At 39.2% G+C, this 26,105-nt stretch overlaps 1 protein-coding gene across 13 annotated transcripts in view; it reads left to right on the forward strand.

The window, feature by feature from the left end:
* Positions 1 to 26,105, forward strand: part of PLCB4 (phospholipase C beta 4) — a 410,467-nt gene that overhangs the window by 227,661 nt on the left and 156,701 nt on the right. For all 13 annotated transcript variants that reach the window (XM_030821965.1, XM_030821969.1, XM_030821962.1 and 10 more), the window contains one exon: positions 11,077 to 11,175. In XM_030821965.1, coding sequence (XP_030677825.1) covers positions 11,092 to 11,175 — 84 coding nt within the window. In that variant the 5' untranslated portion in view covers positions 11,077 to 11,091. The remainder of the gene's footprint in view (positions 1 to 11,076; positions 11,176 to 26,105) is intronic.

Consider the following 26,105-nt stretch of genomic DNA (forward strand, 5'->3'; position numbering starts at 1 on the left):
CTTAAAGTATAATAAAAAAAAAAAGAAGATGACTTTTACTCTGGAGCCTATTTATAATATGTCAAAACAAATTCTACTAAAATAGATTTATTATTCATGAAAGAGAAAAACCCAGTTAGATTACATATTCCTTTCCTCAGGTTTCTATATCCCGCCCCCTCCACACACACACACACTGTATATATTTTTTTCTAAAGGTTGATATATCTTGCATGCTATCAAAAAATTTCTTTCTAGCAGTCACTTCTGTAATTCACTACTATAAAAATGATTAATATGTAGGTACACGTGTTCTCACTCATAAGTGGGAGCCAAGCTATGAAGATGCAAAGGGATAAGAATAATATGGTGGACTTTGGGGACTCATGGGAAAGGGTCAGAGTGGGGTGAGGGATAAAAGATTACACATTGGGTACAATGTATACTGCTTGGGTGGTGGGTGCACAAAATCTCAGTAATCACCACTAAAGAACTTATTCAGGTAGCCAAACACCACCTGTTCTCCAGAAACCTATTGAAATTTTAAAAAGATTAATATACAAACTATCTTCTGTTTCTGAAAGATCAAAATACTGTTAAGCCAGGGGTGGATTTACTAAGCACTTAAGAACATGACCCCTCAGAGGACATCACCGGTAGATAGGCCCCACTTCTGCCACTGAGCCCTCCTGTACCATTATCACTCCCTAGCTTGAACCCTCACCTGCACCAATCTAAAGTTGAATGACAAGGGATTCTCAGGCTGGAAAACGTCAGTCATGGACAACTATGTACTTTAATACAATTTCAGCTCCTTGATGTGTTCTAGAGGATTTTGGAGGGCTGGCATAGGAACTCAGATGTCATTTCCAAGGGAATTGCTACAGGCAAACAACCAACATCCAAACAATCTTTTGAAACAGCTCAGTTATTCTCTTAGGAAGCTGTTGTACTTCATTGTATTCTAATTTCTTTGAAACTGATTATTGCAGATTGAATTAAATTGCCAGGGCTCAGAACACAATACCTGAAAACATGGCGCCTTGACATACTGAGTATTTTGAAATAAAGGAAATTGAGACAACTGCAGAAGCTGGAAGGTCAATCTCTGACCTTCTTTCCTGAGACACCTTCATGTGACAGGTGTCCCACTTTATGCCTGGAGGAAAGGAATGATAACACAAAGATACCAAGAAGAATCTGAAGAGACCTTTCTCAGTTCCCCCCAGTTCATGACCATTATGTCATACCCACTTTTGTCTAATCGTGCTTCTATACGACTATCCATTCTTTATCAAAACGAAACATAGAAATATACAATTATCTCAATTTCTGTGTTTGTTTCTGAAGGCTCCTGTGTCACATAAAACTTACACTAAATAAATTTATATGTCTCTCTTGTTAATCTGTCTTTTGTTATAGAGGGTCTCAGCCATGAACTTTTTGATGGATGAGGAAAGATATTACTTTTTCTTCCCTAGAATATATTGACAGTTATTCATTATATTTAAATTAAGCTAGATCTCTAAATACTCCAGGCAACTAAGCATATTTTAGACATGTTTTGTAAAATCCTGATAGATTGAAACCTATAACATGATCACAAATGTCATCTAATAAATTTATAAACCTGGATCTTCACCCCAGGTAACTAAACATATTTTAGACATGTTTTGTAAAATCTTGATATAATGGAACCAATAGCATGATCACAAATGTCACCTAATAAATTTATAAAGGCAATACACTTTATTTTTATTCATCTATTTTTAATTATTAAATTTTAAGGGAATTACACTTGCCCCTCAATTATGATTAATATTGAAGTACTAGAGGCAGGGACAAATAGCGAATGCTTGCTTTCTGTTTTTATTTTATTCCTATGCAATTTGTGTTCTTTTTAATACACTCCAGGAAATTGTTTTTAATCGTGATGCTTTATAATAGATAAATCATAGCAAAGGCCATAGATTTCTTGTAGCCCAGAATTCATTAAAGTCTAATTCCAGTACCATCACAATCAGTTTTTTCCCAAATATAAGTATTGCAGAGGTTTCAGTTAACATTCATTTTAGTCAGTATATTAAGTAACTCCTTACTAAGTAATGAATAAGGATCAGTCATAACTGGGATGTGTGAAGGCTTCCATTGTACAGTGAAGGTTTTAAATTCTGAAAGGGAAGGACAGCATTTTACAGCTTTATGTATTTATCTCTTCCTGTTATTTGTTTTTGCCAAGATTTCTGCTAGAAAACATAGACATTATTTTAAGACTAATTTATATGAAAAGAAACAAGTTTTAAAATTGTATCCTCCATTTGCTTTAGAAAATAGTTTTTCTGGAATATAAAAATTATAGTCACTATGAATATTTTAAAATATAGGAAAGTATTAAAGAAAAGAAAATTACCTAAAATTACGTCAGCTAGCTGTAACTACTATTTGTTTTGGTATATGTCTTGCTAGTTTTTCCCATTGTAAAACAGTGTACATATGTAAGCAATATGTGTATAATATGTAACATAAAAATTTGGATCAGACTCTTGTGCAATTTTATAGCCTGTGGTTATTTTTTTTCTTAACTGTATGTTAAGAGCATTTGTCTTTGCTTCACAAGAGTTGTGAATATTTTTGGAAACTCTTCTAAATTTGCTATTGTTAAGCAAATAACTATTCCTTTAAAGTACTATTTTTAATGGGGACAATATTTAAGTACTAGAGTGTGTTTAATCAATTGCTTAGTGATGATTATATAAGGCCAATATTTTTCTACCATAAACAGCACAACAGTATTCTTGTACATAGATTTTGTACACATTTACATAGGATAAATCCTACTGGTAGAATTACTAGATAAAAGAGTATGGATATTTCAAGGCTATAGAAATGTATTACAAAATTCTTTTTTACCAGATAGATAAGAATGCCCTCACCCCATCCCTCAACAGCATTGCATATTATCATATTTTTCTTCCTGTACTCTTTATATGTTTTTTGAAAAGGTTATTTAATGGCTTGATAAAAACGGAGGTATTTTTGCAAATGGGGAAAGTTATCCCTAATGATACAATATATTAATGTCAAATTAGATTCTTACTTGAGGTAAAGCCATTTATTTAAAAGCCCTGGATGATCTGATGACAGCTTGTTGATATGTTTTTAGAAATATAAGGATATCTTATTTAAAGATTGAAGAGCAAGGCACTGAAATATGTGTCTTAGATTCAACTAATTTACTTTTGGTCAGTGGAAAATTTTTTTTTTTTTTTTTTGAGATGGAGTCTTGCTCTGTCGCCCAGGCTGGAGTGCAGTGGTGCGATCTCGGCTCACTGCAAGCTCCGCCTCCCGGGTTCACGCCATTCTCCTGCCTCAGCCTCTCCGAGTAGTTGGGACTACAGGCACCCGCCGCCACGCCTGGCTAATTTTTTGTATTTTTAGTAGAGACGGGGTTTCACCGTGGTCTCGATCTCCTGACATCGTGATCCGCCCGCCTCGGCCTCCCAAAGTGCTGGGATTACAAGCATGAGCCACCATGCCCGGCGGTCAGTGGAAATTTTATCTCAACTCTCTATATTCTAGAAAACAACCTTGGTTGTGCCATCATGAGGTCATTTAAGGTCATGGGTTATTTGGTTTAATGGGATTTGTATGGTTGGATGGGGAAGGGATTAATTTGTTATGGAAAATTTTTTTGTCATAAGGTTGAAGTTAAAAGTTGCACTTCATAAAATTTATAACTGAGTCATGGTACATTTATTCACTTGAAAGCTATATGTTATCAAGTAGAAGCAAATGCTTTTTCAGATGAATTCATTTTTTCACAAATAGGAATAAAAAGTGAAGAATACCTTGTTTGGCTTTGGGGAAGCTGCAGGATTTGAAGTTTGTATTTATTGCTAAGATGCAAAATTGTTGCAAGACATTTGGAACCCGGGGAAGAGTATGCAGAAATAATGTCATTAGTCCTCAAAGGGGCTTTGGAACGGAAGGACAGGAATGATCTGAATTCATTTCTAGATGAAGTTTATTCTGTACTTTTCTTTCTGTCTTCCTCTGATGATTCAGTTGAACACACATATGTTGAATGACCATTCCCTTCAAATCAGAGCAGTCTCTACTGCATTCCAAACTTATTTGGCAACTTTTTAGTTCTTTTAGGAAAGGTGTTCAGCTTCAGGGGGCCCAATATATGCATTTTCTGGGCTACTATAAAAAGTTAGCACAAACTAGTGGCTGAAAGTAACCAAAATTTATTCTGTCACAGTTCTGGAGGCCAGACGTCTGACATCAAGGTATTTTCAGGGCGACATTTCCTCCAGGCTGTGGGGAAGAACCCATTCCTGGCCTATTTCACCTTCTGGTGGCTGCCAACTCTTCTTGAACCGTGGCTACATCACTCTAATCTCTGCCTCCGTAGTTGCATTTCCTCCTCCTCTTCTGCTTGTGTCAAAACTTCCCTTGCTTCCCTTTTATAAGGACCTTTACAGCCCACCTAGATGATCCAGAATAATCTCCCCATCTCAAGATTTTTCACTTAATCTCATTTGCTAAGTCCCTTTTTGCCCTGTAAGGTAACATTCACGAGTTGCAGCAGTTAGGAGGTGAGTATATTTTGGGGGCCATTTATTCAGCATACCATACCCAAGTACCTTAGATGTGCCTGGTTTCACATACTGCCGTCTGTTCACTCTATACCAGAACATGAGGCACGTGTCCACAGACAAAAAATTCCTTGTGAAAGTATTGACCTAAACTGGTCTAGGTTGGGGGTGGTGGTGAGGGAGGGTGAGCAGCACTGACTCTAAAGTTGATCCAGCACATCTGAGATAGGTGGTCTGCTAATTCCTGAAGACCACCTTATAGGTCTAGCGAGGAAGATAAGACAGCAGGTTTAAAGACTCAGGACAGAGTAGGCCAAGAAAACCAAATCTCTTCCTTGGTTCACCCCAACTGAATGGATGGAAGGCCATCTTTATGGGTAATGCACGTGTCCTACTTGAATATTTGGCCCCTCAACAGCCCACCTCAGCCCCCTTGTGTTCCTCCTAACTCTGCCAGTTTCTTATTATCATCTTTAGAAGGAGCTTTTGCCACTTGCTCTGGAACAAGACCTTCTAGGACTCCCCTTCTTTCTTGTCCCCCACTTCCAAAGTTTCTTGCAGTCCAGGGAGTTTTTCCTCTGCCCCAGTGCGATAGCTAATCCGATCCAGTTGCACAAGGATCTAGAACAATGCGACTATTTAAAAGCCTTCTGGCCTCCTTCCAGTAACTGCTCAATATGTTTACACTGCAAGAGGTTTCGGGCTGTCTATTCTTTGACAATGTAAATTCTCTTTCACTTCCCATGTTCCTCAAGGAGAAGGTGGATCCTTTCCTGTGGGCTCTGCATGGTGAGATGATGCCATTCTAGGAGGTGGAGGAGACAATTAAACCTTGAAATATCTTATAAGTGAGGCCTTGGAAGGCAAGCTAGAGAATTTGAGAAAAGGAACTTTTGGCATGGTACAATCAAAGCCTTTTTTGTTGTTTTTTTTTTTTAAACCAGTTGGCTGTGGGTGGGGATTTGAAATAATTGCAATAAGAATGTAGTTATAGGGTGGCCAGTTCCTCCCCTCTTTTAAAAAGAAGTAACTGTCCCTTTAACATTCTCTGCAGTCACTGGGACTATAATATGTACCTTCATTTGTTCCCATTTTAAATCAATTATCTGGATCAAACTATTGTGAAACAGGATTGGCTGGGTCAACATTTTCTAGTCTGTAGGTCATCATTGTACCATGTATGTAAAGTAAGCCAGCTAGTGCCCCTGATGCCAGGCTCTAGGAAGTTTTCCACAGATAGCACAAAGAACAGCCTTGACCACAGCCACCAGTTTCAAATTGGGAACACTCAGGATACTCCAACATCATTTTGCCAGAATACCTCTTACCTTGTTCTGAACCCCAGTGCTCTGAAGGAATAAGCAATGAAATGAACTTTCACCTCCACTGCAGAAGAGATTAAGGTCAAAATTACCCTCCTCCTTCACCCCCAAAGTTCTTCATATAGTGAAACTATTGTGATGAAATTAGTACCCAAGGTAGAGATGAATATTTTAGTAGTTAAGAATAGTAGTGAGGTCTGAGAAACATCATATACTGGGTACTCATGTTGATGCTGGGAGAACCAGAGTTAAACCAATGAAAGATGATGCAAACTGTAAAAAGCTTTTTTTTTTTTTTACATTTTTATTTTTGATATAAACTGTTTGTATCCAAAGCCTCTTGTTGATTTAAAATGAAACCAAGGGGACGAATTAAAAGGGGTGGTTGTCAGGAGTGAGACAATCATAGAACACATAAAATTCTGCAGAAAAGAGATGTTTTGCCCACCATTCTTCACAGCCTGGCAAACTGGGGTGGCCACCATGTTGTTTTTTAATCTATTTTTCAAGCTAACACTTGGCTCCCTGTAGTTGGTTATTAAGGGGTTTCTGTGGGTCTGTTTTTCTCTGCAGATCTGTTTTATAGCATAGAAGGCATGAATGCACATCATCTACCTCAGAAGCTTGTTTCTAAGCTTCTTGGGTAGAAGCTGTGTGGTTATGTGTGTACATACATACTATATTCACCAAGCTATGCAAAAGGTTTCAAAGTCAAACTTATTTCTTCTGTGTAACTGATAGAAGGCTTTATATACTTTGATTATCATCTCCACATTCCCCCTACCCTCAGCCTTTGGTAACCACTGTTCTACTCTCTGCTTTTATGAGTTCAACTGTTATAGATTCCACATGTAAGTGAGCACATGGATATTTGTCTTTCTGTATTTGGCTTATTTCACTTAGCATAATGTTCTCCAGTTCCATCCATGTGTCACAAATGACAGAATTTCTTCCCTTTTTTAAGGCTGAATAATATTTCACTGTGTATAATACACCACATTTTCTCTGTGCTTTCATTTGTTGTTGGATGCTTGGGTTGATTCCATAACTTGGATATTGTGAATAGTGCTGCAGTGAACATGGGAGTGCAAATATCTCTTTGACCTACTGATTTAAAATCTTTCCGGTAAATACCCAGAAGTGGGATTGCTGGATCATTTATTTCCTAAAAAACTAAAATTCCATTTTTAGTTTTTTGAGGCACCTCCATACTGTTTTTGACAATGGCTATAGTAATTTAAGCCAAATGTATTTTAACTTTGAAAGACGTATACTTTATTTAGCTTTTAAAATACTCTGATTAAAGTTATACACAGTATTCTCTTAGAATGTTCACATTCTCCTTCTTTAATTGTATCCCACTTTTCATCGTAAATGTTGTGAATTTGTGCTACAGCCACCTCCTCCTCATCCTCCCTTCTGCCCCCACCTAAATCTCCCTCTCTCTATGTCTCTCACTCTTGCTCTCAGTACTTGCCAAATATATATCAAATTCAGAAGACAATTAACTTTTGCTTTTACTGATCATTGTTTTACTATTTTTATTTTTGGCTACATATTACATATCTATGTTTTGGTTTGTAATGCTCTCTTCTTTCTAAAAATTTTATAATTTCTGCTTAACTCAAGAATGAATTAGGGGTGTATATTTGTGTGTGGGGGTGTGTGAATGTTTAATTTCCATGTATATAGATGTTGTACACTCTCTGTCATTGATTTATACGTTTCCTTGTTGTTGTCAATGAGCATGACCACAATATTTTCTGCCTTTTGAAAAATGCTGAAATTTCCTCTAGGGCCTAATCGTGATTGGATTTTGAGATTGTCACATGTGTGTGGGTAGCCAAGGTGCAAAGAGGGAAAGAAAAAAATAATATATTTAGAGAGAGAATAAATATATTGAGAGAGAATAAAGCTCATTAAGTACTGTTATTTAAATTATGTTACTTTGAGTTATTTGTTTGTACTAAATTATTAAGTATGATATTCAGATCTCCAAGATTCTTACTTCTTTGTCTTCTTATTCTGTTAATTTCTGAGAATCATTGTCTCCTGTTTGTGACTTTGCTAATTTCTCCTTGTACTTTGTCAATTTTCAAACGTTTTGATGCTGTGTGGTCACGTGCTTAGATATTAATGGCAGTTAATATGATGCATTATTACTCTGTCTCTGCTTTTTCTCTTGAAGTCTGTTTTGTGTCATGTTATTGTTACACCTGTTTTCTTTTTTTCTTAACATGTGCCCATGGTATCTTTTTTCATCCCTGCGTTTTCTTTCTTCTTTCTTTTTTTTTAATTTTAGTTCTATCTTTTTTTGTTTTAATTATACTTTAAGTTTTAGGGTACATGTGCACAACGTGCAGGTTAGTTACATATGAATACATGTGCCATGTTGGTGTGCTGCACCCAGTAACTCATCATTTAACATTAGGTATATCTCCAAATGCTATCCCACCCCCTCCCCCCAACATCCCTGCATTTTCAAACTTCTTAGATAGTTTTCAAAATATTTCTGTAAACAACCATAATTTTACCTAATCCGAAAACCTCTTTTATAAGTGAATTTAACCAATTCGTGTTTACTATGCTTAGTGATGTGTCATTTTGTTTTGTGTTTTCTACTTATAATATGTTCCTGTCTTCTCTCCATTTTTTATCTGCTTACTTTTTAAAAGAGCCTCAAGTTTCTTTTGCTATTTCTCCCCTGCTAATCATTTGGAAGTTATATTTTTTAATTTTAATTTTCTATACGAGAACTCTTAAATTCATAGCACCCATATTTAAACTTCTATTTTCCTACTAATGTCTAGAGTTTTTAGTATCTCTGTTCCCCTCCCAAAATGGTTTTACTTCCCTTTGTCTCAAACTTCGTTCCTCCAATCACCTCGCTGGCCACAACTCATATATTGATACAATCTAGGATTTGGGTTGGCTAATTTTTAAATATATTTTTTCTTTTCTACTTTTTTGGCATAGTACAATAAGACTTGAGAGTAAGCCTATTGTTTCTTTTTACTTTATTTTTCTTAACATTATTTCCCATATCTCTCTTATTTCTCTATTTATTTTCCCCTGACAGAGTATATAATACATTAAATTTTTCAGAGTAGATTACTAAATCTTTCTTATTACTTACAAGTCTGTAAATAACTGCATTTTCCTCCTAAAAGTTGAAACAGTATTGAACACAGAATTTTAAATCCAAAATTATTTTCCACAGAACTTTAAAATTGTCTTACTGCATTTAGTGTTGTGGATGATGTACCTGATATCAATCTCATTGTCATTTACCTCTAGATTATCTTTTCTCTTCCTGCATCTTTGAGAGATTTCATAATTTCTGCATATTTTGTGTCTTCAGTGTCACCATGAAGTATATTTGGGGGTGTATATCTTTTTCCCCCATTTATGCTACGTGGAATCAGTGGATTTTTTCACTTTGAGGACTCAAATATTCAGGTTTCAGAAACGTTCTTCTACTGTTGCTTTATTTCCATCCCTCCATTGTCTCCATATAAGGTTGTTAAACTTTTCCTTTCTATTTTCTATATCTCTAACTTTTTCACCCAGGCTGGAGTGCAGTGATGCGATCTTCGTTCACTGCAACCCCCGCCTCCTGGGTTCAAGCAATTCTGCCTGCCTCAGCCTCCCGAGTAGCTGGGATTACAGGTGGCTGCCATCACGCCCAGCTAATTTTTATACTTTTTAGTAGAGACGGGGTTTCACCATGTTGGCTAGGCTGGTCTTGAACTCCTGACCTCAGGTGATCCACCCCGCCTTGGCCTCTCAAAATGCTGGGATTACAGGCGTGAGCCACCGCGCCCGGCCTGGTGTTGCATTTTTAAGAATTCCTTGGCTCATCACTTCATCTGAGTTTTCTTTACAGTTCAGCTCATCTATTAAGTTTTATTTCAACAATCTTGTTTTAAATCTGTAGTATCTGTAGTTAATTATATTTTAGGAACAGAATATACTCTCTCTTCCCTCTGAAAAAATCAGTATGCTGAAGTCAGGTCCTGTTTTTCCTGTTCACTCTCTTTCCTTGGGTGTAAGTTTTACTTGATGTGTTTGGTGTTCTTCCATGTTCTTTGCATTGCTTAACTATTTGGTGACTCTTTGTTGTATGCTTCCCTGTCATGCAAGATGTTTGGGTTGTAGTTATTGCATACATACCATGGTGCATGTTGCCAACAAGGATGGGTAAAAGGAATGCTGAGTTCTTCCTAGTGGCAGGGAGCCACCCTGAACAGTGCCTAGCCTCTCTTTAAATGTCCTACTCACTGTCTATGATAAAACTGTTGCAGGGCTTTTCCTTAGTTCAGCTAAAAATGGGGTTCTTTGTCCCACGGCCATGAAAATTCAAGCTCACAGACAATTTAAGTGGTGAGTAAGACAGGGTTTCATTGGGTAAAAAGGAAGAAAAGGGGGGCAACAGGGACTCTTGCAAGCCCAGAATCCCTGCTAGAGGGCTTCCTTCCAGGCCATTGGAATCCCACGTTCCACACAGGAGGAGGAGGGGCCAGACTCCTCTCTCTGCTACAAATATTGTGAACATCCCGAGGCCCCACCTCAGTGGGCAGGCTGGCTGGAGTTTCTCCAGGGACCCCCTATGAGCTGGCTGTCTCAAAACCAGACCTTCTCTTGTTCCTCTACGTGGCCCAAGGGGTGAGGAACGAAGGGATAGGGGAAAGAGAGCCTAAGAGAGGGCTAAAGAGAGGACAAAGAGCTATAAAAAATTCTGGCTATTCCTACATGATTCTGCAACTTATACCCTGTGGGCTCCTCCTGCCCTATGTTCACCTTCAAGCCCATAGTGCCCTTAGCTATTTACAGCAGGCCTCTCTTATGTATCGATTTTGGTCTATGGTTTCCTTATTTTATCTGGTGCCTTCAGATTTAAATATATATATATATATGCACATCTTGTTATTTTGTAGGATTTGGAGAGGGAATGGAAACTTCCCAAATGATCACCTCTGGTATTTCTTGATTATGGTATCTCCAGGTTTAGAGAAAAGAAAGCAAGTTGGGGGGGTCAGACAAAGGGAAGAAGAAAAAAACGTATTCCACATATTTAAAGAAAATCTTCTGCAAACACAGAAATGCAAAGTGATTAAGCATCCTGAATTGTTTTTTCATTTTATATACTAATGAGCTATTCTTTTTCATTTTAGGTCTTGAATATAATCATGGCCAAACCTTATGAATTTAACTGGCAGAAGGAAGTTCCTTCCTTTTTGCAAGAAGGAGCAGTTTTCGACAGATACGAAGAGGTAAAGAAGTGTTATTAATCTTTTTTCTCAAAACATTCTAATCATTATTAAATTTTAGTTACAGTATTGAGTAAATATGCTTTGACATAAGTAAGAACATCTTTAGGATTTATAGGTTGGAGTTGTTGAAAAGAGGCAAGTTATGAGATAGAGTAATAATGATAATGATACTATAAATTTTTGAGTGCTCACTATGTGCCAGATGACCTTCTAAACATTTTATGTGTATGATTTGTTTAATTTTTCACAACAACCTTATGAGGTTGTTGCTATTAATATTCTCAGTTTACAGATGGGTTTTATGTAGTAACAGTTTTTGCTTAATGCAGTGCTTTTGGCAGTCATTCTACATATAACTTTGTATGTGTTATAAATGTAATAGTGATTGAACTTTGTGCCAGTCATTGCTTTGCTCATTTCATTGATACAAACCATTTTGACCAAAGCTTTGCATGCCTCTGATTCTATCATTTATTGTCTGTGCCCTTGCAAGGTGGTGATGACTCCAGACTTTCTATAGAGCAGGGGCTTTGGGCCACCAATCTGTTCAGAATGGCTGGGTAGGTGAATTAAAGCCTCATTTGCATTGTAAATGCATGATTTTTCTTCTATTGTACTTGAATTTGAGGTGACTTTGGAAGGAGTGTATAATGAAATTGATGTTTCCTTTACCACAAAGTTGAATATAAAACATATTAAAACTTCATTTAGAGTCAGAGTTGGTTCCTTTCAAAATCAATGAAGTGTATGAAGTGGCTAATTCGCTGATCTTCCCAGAGGTCCAGATTTTTAGATGCAGAAACTAAGTCTTCTGTGAGCTGACATAGCTTAATACTTGTTGACTTGATATTTCTGCAGGGTGTATCATAGTACTCTCTAGATTTACAGGATAGTCACTTTTTAGGTAAACAAAATTGCAAATGCTAAGGATGAACCTAAAAATGGTCACTATTCCTTGTTTGAATTAAAATATTGAAGTGATAGCTGTTCATATGTCTGAAATTGAAATAGCAGTGGACTGCATTCTACTGTAAGATGAAACAGAATAATATTCTGCCATCCAGAGACAAGCACTGTTAATTCTTTTGCAGTTTTCTTCTGGTCTTTTTTCATATTTGTTTTTCTTTTTTTCTCTCTCCCATGGTTGAGATCATAGAGTAATATTTTTAAAATGTAAAGCAGATCCCATTTCTCCTGTGTTTAAAATGCTTCCATCACTTCCCATTGTAGCATAAAGGGAATTTCACAGAATGAACTACAAGGCCTTCTGTAGTTTGGCTCCTGCTTAATTACCTCACCTTCATTTCCCTCCAGTTTCCAACATACACTGTATGCTTCAGCTATAGCAAACCACTTACAGTTTCCCCCATAAACTATTCTACTACACAGTTTGTTTATGCTACTCCCTCTTCCTGAAATGTATTTGTTCCTATTGGTTTGATTGGTGAACTCCTCTCATCGCAGAACCCAGAGGAGAAATCTCCACTTCTGTGATATCTTCCTTGACCCACTGAATAAGAGGCGATAACTTATTTTTTGCCACCACTAACCTACCCTTGCATATTTTACACTGCGTTCACATTTTATTTAATGTTTCTTTCTCTCAAACTATACTGAGTTTCTTGAAGTCAAGGATCGTATTTTACTTATCTTTTTCTCTCCAGGGACTAGCAGAATACCTGTAACCACCAAACTCTTTGTGGATGTCTAGCATCTAAAATGATTTTAGATCCAGTTGATTCCAATTCAGACTAATAATTCAGAGGAGGTAATTTTGAAGAGATTACATGCAATCATTGGTTCAGTATATCTCCTACTGTTACGTAAGAGAAAGCTATTGTAGAAAAAAGTACTTGACAAAAGTGAAATGTGATTTGATGAACCAGAGATTCATTTGAATCCTTCTTATTTCTTGTGATTTTTTTTTGGTTATTAATCATCACAGCTCATATTAGGAAATACTGATCACCTGTGCTTCTAAAGGCATTTGCTTTTCCTCTGGATTCCTCTGCAAACTAGGCAAAGTTAGAAGGAAAGAACCCTTGAACAAGTATTAAATACAATGTAACTAAGCTTTCAACTCTTTCAAGTGCTATTTTACTAGGATTTTGAGCAAAAACGTTTTAACTTTATAAAGTAAACATGTGTCTTCATGATAACATACCAAACCACAAAGCTGAAGAATATTTCAAGCTGGATGACAGCCAGTTTTAAAAAAAATTATTTCCCACTCCTATAAGACTCAGTTCTTTAGAGCCAGAGCCATGAAAACATTTAAGGCAACAACATGTAAGCAGAAAAGTTTTGTTTCTATGGTTGGTACATGAACAGCCATGAGGGATTACAGCTGAAAGCCAATGGGAGGAACAAGATTAGAGAAACAAAACGCAAGCATCCCTGAAGTGTCATAGCAAAGGTACCTTTTGTGAAGGGGCATAAATGCTGTCAGCACCATATGATAACTAATGTTATCATCATGAACTCAAATAGCAGGTAAACATAAAATTATATTCTGTGTATTTGTTTAAAGAAAGCAGCTGGGCGCAGTGGCTCACGCCTGTAATCCCAGCACTTTGGGAGGCCGAGGCGGGGAGATCACTAGGTCAGGAGATTGAGACCATCCTGGCTAACGCACTGAAACCCCGTTTCTACTAAAAATACAAAAAAATTAGCCAGGCGTGGTGGCACATGCCTGTAGTCGCAGCTACTTGGGAGGCTGAGGCAGGAGAATCGCTTGAACCCAAGAGGCAGACGTTGCAGTGAGCCAAGATCACGCCCCTGCACCCCAGCCTGGGTGACAGAGTGACACTGTGTCTCACAAAAAAAAAAAAAAAAAAAGGAAGCAGGGAGTAAGCATTCACTAGGTGGAGGAAAAATGTTTAATAGCCACTGTTTTAAAAATAGTCAATAAATGTAGTAAGTGCAAATGCATTTAAAGTTTGTTTTATTATTTCTGCATTACTGAAGAATTATTTTTGAGGCAGCCAGATTTTTACAAATGACCTAAGTGGTAGGCTGTGTTGTAGCATCTGATTGTATTGCCATGACACTTCTAATTCTGTACTTCTCTAACTTTACTTGACTTACACGTTACTTAAATGCAAAATATGTTTTGTTTCCTAAGTGATGCTTAATATTAAATCTTTAAAATAGAGATTCCTCTCTTGTGGAGGAGAGAAATAGCAGTGCTTTTAAAAATACGTGCAACCCAGCTATCTCTAACTCAACCAGCCCCCTGACTTTCCTATAATATCCACATCAAAGATCTGAAGAACCCATTCCCTGGCAGATCAGGGCCTTCCCAGTCTTTCCTAGAATTCCTAGGTGCTTACCCACTCTTGGTGATGACTTATGTCCTCAAATGCTTCGTTATCATTCAATTTCCAGGACTGTTGACTACTCCAATTTGTTTCCTTCCCTAAACCCATTTTAACATCAAATCCCAGAAACACAAGGATGTTGTATAAAGTAGACTTTTTACTGAAGATTTAGTGGCAGCAGAGAATTGCATCACACACCAGGACAACTTTAAGATTAAAAATCGGAGATCATGCTGAATAAATTTCATTAGCCAGCCCAGCCAGGGGTTTCTCTCTTTTTTTCTTCTTTGTCCCTCTCCTCCATCAGGGTGCATGTTCCTATTTCCTTTATTTTATTTTAATCACACTCAGAGTCTTTTTTCACTTTTCCAGATGCTTTTTTCTTAACTGTTAAACATTTTCTCTCTCTCAATCTAAAGAAGAAAACTTCAAAATTCAAGTCCCTCCTCATCCTGAGCTGTTTGGCTCCCCTTTCACCTCAAACTCTCCTACTCAGACTCTCCTGAGATCTTCCCTTTTGCATAAGCCTGAAAGTCAAAGTATGTCCTTAAAACAAACAAAATCTAAAAAGAGCTTTATTCTTAAGAAGGAGACTGCCATCATAGATAAGTGTTCACCAACAGAACTTTCCACAATGATAGAAATGGTCTACATTTGTGTTGCCATTATGGCAGCCACATGTGGCTGTTCAGCACTTGAAATGTGGCTACTGGGACTGGGGGACTTAAGTTTTTAATTTTACATAATTTAAATTCAAATTTATATAGGCACATGGGCCTAGTGGCTTTCTTACTGGATGGCATAGATAATCAACTCAAACTACAACCAGATTTAAAAATTCCATTCTCCTTTCTTGACACTAAGAAACATTCTCAGTGCATTCCATTGGAATCTACAGAATTCATCAGCCAGTTCTCCTTAGTGGCAACCAGAGCAGGGGTTCAAATGTTTTATAGATGACTCAGCCACTGGCCTCGTCTTTCCCACATCGTAAATCCCAGCTGGGGCTACCCCTTCTTCTTGCCCATGGGTCTTTCTTGTATCTGAGTCCAGCTGCCTAGATGGAGTCCCTTTTTCTAGCAAAGTCTTGGTCTTCTTGGTCTTTATCCTAGCCTCCCCACCTTCCACCGTATACTCACACACACACACACACACACACACCACACACACACACACACACACACGGTGGAGGAAAACTGAGACAATTATTGCGGGTGTCAGGATCAAAGGAGTATCGAAGTGCAGGGTCAATACAAACCTAAAGTCAGGCACAGTGGGACAGGCTGACTTTGGCCTCTTTCCAAGGTGGTTCTGAAATCAAATTGTGAGCAGCCACACCGTGAAGCTCAGAAAAGCTCAAGCAGCCTACACCTCACAGGCTGTTCATCAGCAAAGCAAAGCACTTTCCGAATACAGTTTTCAAAAGAGTTAAAAACACAAGCCTCAAATAAAGTATTTTGATTAAAAGATATATTTAACTAATCAGTGAGGACCTTAGCAGGATGATAAAGCTAGTTCCAAGAGCACTTGAGGAAGAGAATTTTACATAGGAAAGGAAAGGAAAAGTGAAATAAGTTTTGTCAATTAGATACAAAACTGGCTAATGTCCTATAAGGCAATAAAACTATAACCTATTATAGATTTGCCTTTTTCTACTGGACACAAGTCATCTGCATCACTATAGAATAACAGCAGAAAAATGCTATCTATTAAACTTCAAAGAATCTAGGTCCTAAACAACAGTAAATAGTAGGTCAAACCAAAAATACATTTTTCTATAGAAGTAAATCATTCTTAGGTATGCCTCTTCAATCATGCTTTGACATAACAATGAAAAGAGGGATAGCCATCTTTGTATATTATTTTTTACTATAGATAATTTAAATTAAATTGTAAAACAGTATCCAGATATACCTGTATTTACACTAAAAGATACTTACAAAGTCATCAAAATGATAATATCGTAATAATATTAGTTTTTCAACTGTTATAATCAACCTATTAGTTTTTCAACTTTTATAATCAACCTAAGGGTAGACAAAACATCTAATTATTTTTGACCAAGAATAACAAAAAAGCTGTTAACGTTTATCTATTTAAAGTAAGGGTGCCAGACAGGTGCTGGAAATTAGAAGGGACTTGGAGAAACAGAGGAAAGGCCAGAGGCTTTATACTCTCAGCAAGAGGGAAGGTTGCTAGTTGATGTACAATAGAGACTTGCATATATGATTTAAAGTATAAAAGTAGCCAATCACAAACCAAAAATAAGATAATTTCAAATTTGGAGTTGGGGGAGAAAAAGTAGTGAAAATGCATTAAATGGAGTTAAATTGCTGTGTTTTTATCCCAAGAAACCGATTTCTGCATGTTCCCGGTGGATAATTAGTTTAGTTACTGGCTGTCTTGCCATGAGTCCTGTTTTCTTAAGCTCCTGTCTCTATTTGAGTTGGACATACAGAACAGAAACCTGTTGGTGCCACTTTATTATGCACTGCAGTAAGTACTGGCTTCATAGTTTGGACGGCAGCTGTACTCACCACTATACCACCAACACCACTGGCTGGGGTTCTCAGTTTTAAACTCCAGGCTTGCAGTATGTGGCACTGAAGCCCTTTCACTCTCACCCCTCCACCTTCTTCCACTTGCATATTGTGATGAGAAAGGTGGTAGAATGATCTCCTTGTGGTGTAAGAGGAGAGGAAGGGGCAGCAGGGCTGGGGGACTGACCCCAGAAGCCTTAATGAGGAGGCCCCTTTCAGGCTGAGTCTTGATAGGTGAGTCAGTCAACCACTCAAAGCATGGCTAAGAGGAAGGGAGAGGCCAGGGCTTCTGCAAGGGCATGAGTATGACAGCACATTCTATTGAGGGGGTAAGGGGATTGTCTAGCTAGGGCAGAGGGTAGGGCAGTGGAGTACATGGGTGAAGGCACAGAGACGGCCAGTGTCCACACCATCAATGGGTTTGCTTTCCAGCCCAGGGCATTGGCATTTGATTCTGAAAGCTCTAGGGAACCTTTGATGGGGTTTCAGCAGGGCAGTGATCAGTTCTGGATGACCAGTGACAAGTGGATGTGGCTGGATTCCTTGTGGGAGTAGTCTGGGGGGTAGTGTTGGGCTTGAAGGACTTAATGGACAGTCAATCACACATATGGAGAAATATGGGAGGATTTTGAGTATAGGAATAAATGAGAAGATTTTTCTAACCTGGTGGATGTAGAATATGTGAGAGAATAAGTGTAGAATGAGGTTGGAATTTCTAGCACAGGAACTGGACAGCTCTGATGCAAGGTGGAGGGAATGCCAGAGAAGGGGGTACGTGTATGGATGCATTTATATTGTTTCTTTCTGAAATGATGAAGAACCAAAAGGAAAAGTGATATCTTCTGTAGTACCTAAGAAGCATTTTGTATATAATCACATTAATACTAGTTAAAAATACATTGAACAGAAAGAGAAGAACGTAATAAATGATCCAAGAGGATGAACACATGGGCACATCTTCCTCTCTCAGTCCTCCTCTCTCAGGGTGATTGTTGTTGCCTGATGGGATGAAGGAATGAGGACCCCAAGACCCTCACAGCCACGGGCTTCCTTCACTCACCCTCTCATGTGGGTGATACTGCATTCCTCAGGGTAGAGGATTTTTTTTTTTTTTTTGAGACAGAATTTCATGCTTGTCGCCCAAGCTGGAGTGCAATGGCATGATCTCGGCTCACTGCAACCTCCGCCTCCTGGGTTCAAGCAATTCTCCTGCCTCAGCCTCCTGAGTATCTGGGATTACAAGCATGTGCCACCATGCCTGGCCAATTTTTGTATTTTTAGTAGAGATGTGGTGAAACCCCATCTGCATAAACAGAAAGTCTGTTTATACAGAAAGGTTTGAGGAAAAAGAACCTCTGACAGAATATTCTGAATTATAATTAGGGGTAAGATTATAAATGTGTATACTTATATGAGTCTATCACACACTCTGTATATTGTATGTGGATTATCATATTGGAATCATTAGGCTACAACAAGCTATATAGCAACTTAATGATGTTAAACAATCTTGAGTACAGTTGGCCCTTTAAAAATTCGGAAATGTTTTAAAGTCATTACAACTTAATCCGTGGTGCAAGCCACTGTTCTAGAAGGCTGAGATAAAGCAATGAACAAGACAAAGTCTCAGTCCTTTGGGAGTGTATGGTCCAGTGGTAGAAGACCAACAATAAACCAATAAGCATAGAAATGAATGGTTTCCAGCAGTGTTCAATACTATTATGTTGCTAAAAGGAGTGATAGACGGATCAGAGAGACAGGCAGACACTGAGGAGTAGGGGAGGGGACATTGCTGTGGGTTGGGTGGTCAGGGCAGGCCCTATTCAGGAGGTGGCATTTGAAGTTGTAGCTGAATGATAAGAAGGAGCTAGATTGGCCGGGCGCGGTGGCTCACACCTATGATCCCAGCACTTTTGTAGGCTGAGGCGGGCAGATCACCTGAGGTCAGGAGTTCGAGACCAGCCTGGCCAACGTGGCAAAATCCTGTCTCTACTAAAAATATAAAAATTAGCCAGGCATGGTGGTGCATGCCTGTAGTCCCCGCAACTCAGGAGGCTAAGGTACAAAAATCACTTGAACCTGGGAGGCAGAGGTTGCGGTGAGCTGAAATTGCGCCACTACACTCCAGCACTCCAGCACTCCAGCCTGGGCGACAGAGCGAGACTGTCTAAAAAAAAATTTAAAAAAAGGAGCCAGTTTGGCCAAGAACTAAGGGAAAAGCATTCCAAGACATGGAAACAGCAAATGCTAGGCCCTGAGGCAAACATAGTCTTGGCATGTCGAAAGAAGAGCACCAAGGGTGGAGTGAGCATCATGGTCAGGGCGTGGTAAGAGGAGAGTTCTGAGAAGCAGACAGAAGCCCCTCATATGGAGCAGTAGTTCTCTCAAAGTGTGGTCCCCAAGCCAGCATCATCAGCACCACCCAGAACCTTATTAGAGATGCGCATTCTCAGGCCCATCCCACGGACCTATGGAATCAGAAACTCCAGGAACTGGCCCAGGCGTATGTGCATTAACAAGCCCTTCCAGGAAGTCCAGTGCACACTTAAGTACGAGAATAAATGGTGTAGAACCAGGCCAAGGTGTTTGGATTTTGTTCTGATTGCTATGGGAAGCCATTTTCATCAGGGACTGGCATGATCTGATTTACATTTTGGAGACAGTTACTCTGGCGGCCGTAAAAAGGATGATTCGTAGGCGGGGGCCAAAAGGTTGGAGAAGACTAGGACTTTAAGGAAGGTGAGCCAGAGGCTTAATCCTTCCTTTTCCTGACTATGTCTCCATGGGCGATTTTCTTAATATCTCTGTGACAGAAAAATAGGGGATGTCAAGGTGGACGGGTCGAAGAATATCAGTTGTTCTCCTTAGGATTCTACGAGTCTGCACACATCTTTCTTGTCAGCACAGCTGTGTGACTTCTTCCTGATGTGAGAAGAAAGCCAAGGCCAGGCATCTGAGCACTGCCTCAGTTGGCCCGAACACTGAAACAACCCAAAGCACCAAAAACTAAGATCAGCCAGGTTTTTGCAAAGAAAAACCCAAAACAACATTCAAGCCTGTTCCTTCCTCTAGACCAGCCTTTGAAATAACAGTGCTGATAATATTATGTGGTCTCTCATGCCCCCAAAGCTCAGAGCTCATTGTCATCCAAGCATGAGACCTTTAAGGAAAGGTCTGTATGGCAGGTCATCTCATGCTGAAAAGTCATAGAATTGGATCAGCATACTTTTTCTGTAAGGGACCACATATTAAATAGTTTAGATTTTATGAGTCCTGCAGCCTCTGTTACAGCTATTCAACTTTGTCGTTGTAGCCCAATAGCAGCCATAGAACATAATATGTAAATAAATGAGCAGGCACCTGGATTAGAAGACAAACAATGCCACATAGAAATGAGCAACAAATTGGTTTTGATGGTGGTGGTAATAATGAAATAATTCTAGTTTCAAGTAATCATTTTTACTCCTCATGTTCTTTTACTACTACTGTATTGTATTTTTAATTTAGTCATCCTCTGTTTGTCTTCCTTATCTTGATAGATCATCGTATCAGTTTATCACCTTTTGCTGCATACATAACAGACTGCTCACCTTTCTTTTCTAAGATGCTCTCATTTTTGTGGGGTGGGGCCGGGGCTTGCTCTTCTCATTTTCATGTCTCTTCCCTCTCTGTGAAGTTTCTTTGGGCTTGCTTTTATTTCTTCACAAAAGTAGAAGATAACTCTATTTCCTGGAGGAATGGAAGCATCTCCCCCTTGAAATAGTGTCTCAGTCAGTTTCATGGAAAACGGTAATCCTTGAGATCCATGCTTCAAGGATGCAAGAAGGAAATCTTATTCATGGAAAGATGTGAGACGATCCATTAGGAAACTAGACAAGGAAATCTGGGGTCCCACTAGATTTACAAGGAGCTTGTGGAAACAACACAAGACAGGAAGAAAGTATGGAAAAAATATGGGCAATTAAATTAAAATATAAGTGTAAGCACTGAGGGGTTCTTCCTGCCAGCTGCACAAAGAAAGAACACAGCATTGTAGTAAAGAAAGAGTTTGGGCAGCCGTGGTGGCTCACGCCTGTAATCCCAACACTTTGGGAGGCAAAGATGGGCAGATCAGTTGAGGTCAGGAGTTGGAGACCGGCCTGACCAACATGGTGAAACCCTGCCTCTACTAAAAATACAAACATTAGCTGGGCTTGGTTGCAGGCACCTGTAATCCCAGCTGCTCGGGAAGCTGAGGCAGGAGAATCACTTGAACCCTGGGACACAGATTGCAGTGAGCCCAGATTGTGCTATTGCACTCCAGCCTGGGTGACAGTGACAGAATAAGACTGTCTCAAAAAAAAAAAAAAAAAAAAAAAAAAAGAGTTTAATAGAGACAAGGCCAGCCACACCACTTGGGAGATGAGTTAGTATTCAAGTTATCTCGTCCAAAGCTGCTAGGTTAGGGGTTTTTTTAAAGCAGTTTGAGGGAAGAGGAGGTGCGGGGGGCTAGGCTTCTGCTGATTGGATGGGGCAGGGATGAAATCATGCTGAATTGCTTCTGGGTGGGGCCGTAGGAGTGGGGTTGGCAAGTCCAGGTGGGTCCAGGTGGAGACATGGGTGTTAGGCATGCAAAAAAAACCTGAAAAGATATCTCAAAAGGCCAATCTTAGTTTCTACAATGGCAATGTTATTTGCAGAAGTAACTGGGGACATTGCATATCTTCTAACATCCAGAATAATGGCTGACAGTCATGTATGTCTGCACCTTAGCAGGACTCAGGCCTTCCTCTCAAACAAAAGTGGTTGGTTTTTGGGCAAGGCCTATTATCATTTAAACTGTAGCCTAAACATCTTCCAAAGTTACCTTGGTCCAAAAGCCCAGGAATAATTAAGGAAAAGGCAAGGTGGGAGGTGGGTTAGCTCAGCTAACTGTTATAATTTTTCTCACTGATATAATTTTTGCAAAGGCGGTTTCATAAGGAACTAGCTGAGGATCTACTTAGGTGTCTCAAGTACTACTGTACTATGCTAAAGAATTAAACACAATGGCTAAAATTACAGTGCTGATTCTCTATTGCTTCTTCTCAACCTGCAGTATAAAGAGAACAATGCTCAATATTAGCTACCTCAAGCTGTGTCTGTGGTCCACAGGTGAACAGGAGGGTGTTGGCCAGGGCATCCTTTTAATTAGGGTTGATGAGTGCAGTCTTGCAGATCATCAGGCTAGTGGTGAGGAGACCCTAAGGACATCCTGGTTTCATTCTCTTTGCACATCTCTTTGGAATTGCACTCTCTTAATGCATGTGGTGTAGCCATTGAATTAATAGAGTTCATTCAAGTGTGAGCAAATGAACAGTCAGATGAAATATACAGCACATGTTAAAGTGAATACTTTGTTGAGCAGTCTAGGAAGAAAAAATTTAAAAAAAATCAAGTTAATAATTTTGAAGTCCCTTTTCGATTGATAAAATTGCACTTCTTTAAACCTGTGCAATTTCATGCCACTGAATTCCCTATTCCTGAAAATTTTCAGAAATTATTTTTGTCGTTGTTACTTGTTTTGGTTGTTTTTGAGAGGGTGCTGTATTAGTGAGGGTTCTCCAGAGAAACAGAGCCAATGGGATATATAGAGATATATAGGTAGGAAGAGATTTAGTATGAAGGATTGGCTCACACAATTATGAAGGCTGAGAAATCTTATGTCATCTGTCTATAAGCTAGAGGCTTAGGAAAACCAGTAGGGCAGTTCCAGTTCAAACCTGAAAGGCCAGAGAACCAGGGGAGCCAATGATGTGTGTCAGTTGAGTCCAAAGGCCCCAGAACCAGGGGCATCAGTATCCAAGTTGAATGTCCCAGATCAAGACAGAGTGAATTCATTCTTCCTCCACCATTTTGTTCGATTCAAGCCCTCCGTGGATTGGATGATGCCCTCCTGTATTTGGCAGATCTTCTTTATTCGTTCCATCAATTCAAACACAAATCTCTTCCAGAAACAGCCTCACAGGCACACTCGGAAGTAATATTTTATCAGCCATCAGCCTTAGCCCAGTCAAGTTGACATATAAAATTAATCATGACAGGTGTTTTTTAGCACAGACAGTAGTAAATCGCTACTACTTTGAGCACTCACTAGGTGGTGGACCTTGTACTTGACAAATGGTATAAATGATCAGGAAAGGATCCTGATCTAGACCCTAAGAGAGGATTCTTGGATCTCGCCCAAGAAAGAATTAGAGATGAGTGCACAGAGTAAAGTGAAAGCAAGTTTATTAAGAAAGTAAAGAAACAGAAGAATCGCTATTCCATAAACAGAGCAGCCCTGACAGATGCTGGTTAGCTATTTTTATGGTTATTTCTTGATCGTATGCTAAACAAGGGGTGGATTATTCATGAGTTTTCCAGGAAAGGGGCAGTAATTCCTGGAACTGAGGGTTCCTCCCCTTTTTAGACTATATAGGGTAACTTCCGGACATTGCCATGACATTTGTAAACTGTCAAGGCACTGGTAAGAATGTCTTTTAGCATGCTAATGCATTAATATAAACATATAATGAGCAGTGAAGACAACCAGAGGTCACTTTCTTCTAGCCATCCTGGTTTTGGCAGCTTTTGGCCAGCTTCCTTAGTGCATCCTGTTTTATCAATGGGGTCTTTGTAACCTGTGTCTTGTGCTGACCTCCTCTCTCATCCTGTAACTAAGAATGCCTAACCTCCTGGGAATGTAGCCTAGTAGGTCTCGGCCTCGTTTTACCCAGCCCTGTTCAAGAGGGAGTGGTTCTGGCTCCAGTGCCTCTGATTTAAGCATTATTTCACTTGAGCCTCGAAACAACTCTGTTTTAAGTAGGTCTTTTTAGCTTCCTTTTGCAGTTTACAAAACTGAGGATTAAAATGGTTAAGCATGTTGCTTGAGGTTTCACAGGCTGGTTACAGACTTAGCGGAAACATGGCCTGCCAGCTAGCCTACAGTGGATCTCCAAGTATGGTTTCCGACAGCATCAGCAACATTTGTGAGCTTGCTAGAAATGCAGATTATTAGGCCCCACCCCAGACCTACAGAATCAGAAACTCTGGGGGGAGGGTCCAGCAATCTGTGTTTTAAGAGCCCTCTCAGTGATTCTGATGATGCAGCTCAAGTTTGAGAACCTAGGCCTAGGGAAAGGTAAAGAATTGTAGACTTACTAGAAGGAAACAAAATTAGATCCATTTAAAGTTCTTTACAGCTAATCTTCCTCAAACAGGCAACACAGATAAAAGGGTGAAAACTGTTGAATAAAAGAGACTTCTTTATCTAGGCTGAACATATTAGATTTATTGAACCCTTGACACAGTGCAAAGTACTTGACATCAGTCATCTCTTTAAACCCTCAGGTGGTGCTGAGGACTAAATGAGATTTTCCACAGTTTACAGATGAGGAAAGAGAAGCTTAGGTCACTTAAGAATTGCTTCTTAATCAACATGTAGTACGTGATAGAGCTAGTGTCCAGAACTAGTGTATTGCTAAAGGGAACATACACAGGTCACACAGCTTTATGACCCAGAATGGATGTCAGCAGAGAAACATGTTTTTGAAGATATATATGATGTATAAAATACATAATTAAAAAGTCTTTCTAAAGTTCATTAATAGGCTGGAACCAAAGACCTGTTTAACTTTTTTACTCACCATTTGCGTTATTTATTCTAGACCATAAGTATTATACTACTAAGTCTAGGTGTTTTTAGTCTAGTTCTCTTACGGAAATGAGAATGGGAAGACTGTATTTTTCATATAATTTCCCCCACATTCCCCAAGGAAAGTATTTACCAGGGCTTTTTTAGGTTTTTTGTTTTGTTTTGTTTTGTTTTGTTTTGTTTGAGAAGGAGTCTCACTGTGTCACCAGGCTGGAGTGCTGTGGCATGATCTGGGCTCACTGCAACCTCTGCCTCGCAAGTTCAAGCGATTCTCCTGCCTCAGCCTCCCAAGTACCTGGGACTACAGGTGCGCGCCACCATGCCCAGCTAATTTTTGTATTTTTAGTAGAGACGGGGTTTCACCATGTTGACCAGGCTGGTCTCGAACTTTTGACCTCGAGATCTGCCTGCCTCGGCCTCCCAAACTGCTGGTATTACAGGCGTGAGAGCCACTATGCCTGCCCTTTCTTTTTTTTCTTTCTTTTTTTTTTTTTTTTTTTGAGACAGGACCTCACTCTGTCACCTAGGCTGGAGTGCAATGGCACAATCATAGCTTACTGCAACCTCTAACTCCTGGGCTTAAGCAATTCTTTTGCCTCAGCCTCCCTCCTGAGTAGCTGAGATTACAGGCAAGAGCCACCACAACCAGCTAATTTTTTTTTTTTTTTTTTTTTTGTAGAGTCAGGGTCTCGCTATGTTGACCAGGCAGATCGTGAACTACTGGGCTCAAGTGAGCCTCCTGCTTTGGTCTCCCAGAGTACTGGGATTATAGGCATGAGCCACTGTGCCTGGCCCCTACTCTTTAATTTTTTAGTGGGGAGAAAAACTAGGTAAAATGTACTATATGGAAAGAATATAATATTTTCTTTCAATTGATGGACACAGACATAAAATATTGTCAGCGAGAAAGCCTATCTTTTTAATACTGATTTTGATAAACTAACAAGGAGCATATAATTTATAAACTACTTTCTCTTAAAGCCATAAATAGTAAGCACTTGCTCTGAAATGCTGCTTTGTCAAGAACGTTAATTGAAGCAGATGGGCAGAGTCAGTATAGCTTCCCAGGTCCAGCCTGCGTTCCCTTTCTACCGCAGTTACCCTGAGGACAGCATGCTGGCACCTCCACGGCTCTTCTGCTGTCGACTTTTCTTCTCCCAAGTACCTGAAAGGGCAGGTGATGCTCTTAACTTTGTACACATGTGAAAAGGAGACTAGTTTTTGAATGCTCACCAAAAGCCAAGTTGCCAGGATATTGTTTGCAAATACAGAAAGGGTTTTTGTACTAAGTGGTATTTAAGGTAAAATCTTTGCCAAAGAACTCTATCCAAAAGCTTGAAATACACATCGTTGGTTAAGGGAATGCATTTGGAGTTAAACAGAAATAGGTTCAGTTTTGGCTTTGCTACTCAAGAG

This window comes from Nomascus leucogenys, chromosome 11 (assembly GCF_006542625.1).
Source record: "Nomascus leucogenys isolate Asia chromosome 11, Asia_NLE_v1, whole genome shotgun sequence".
Taxonomy (NCBI): domain Eukaryota; kingdom Metazoa; phylum Chordata; class Mammalia; order Primates; family Hylobatidae; genus Nomascus; species Nomascus leucogenys.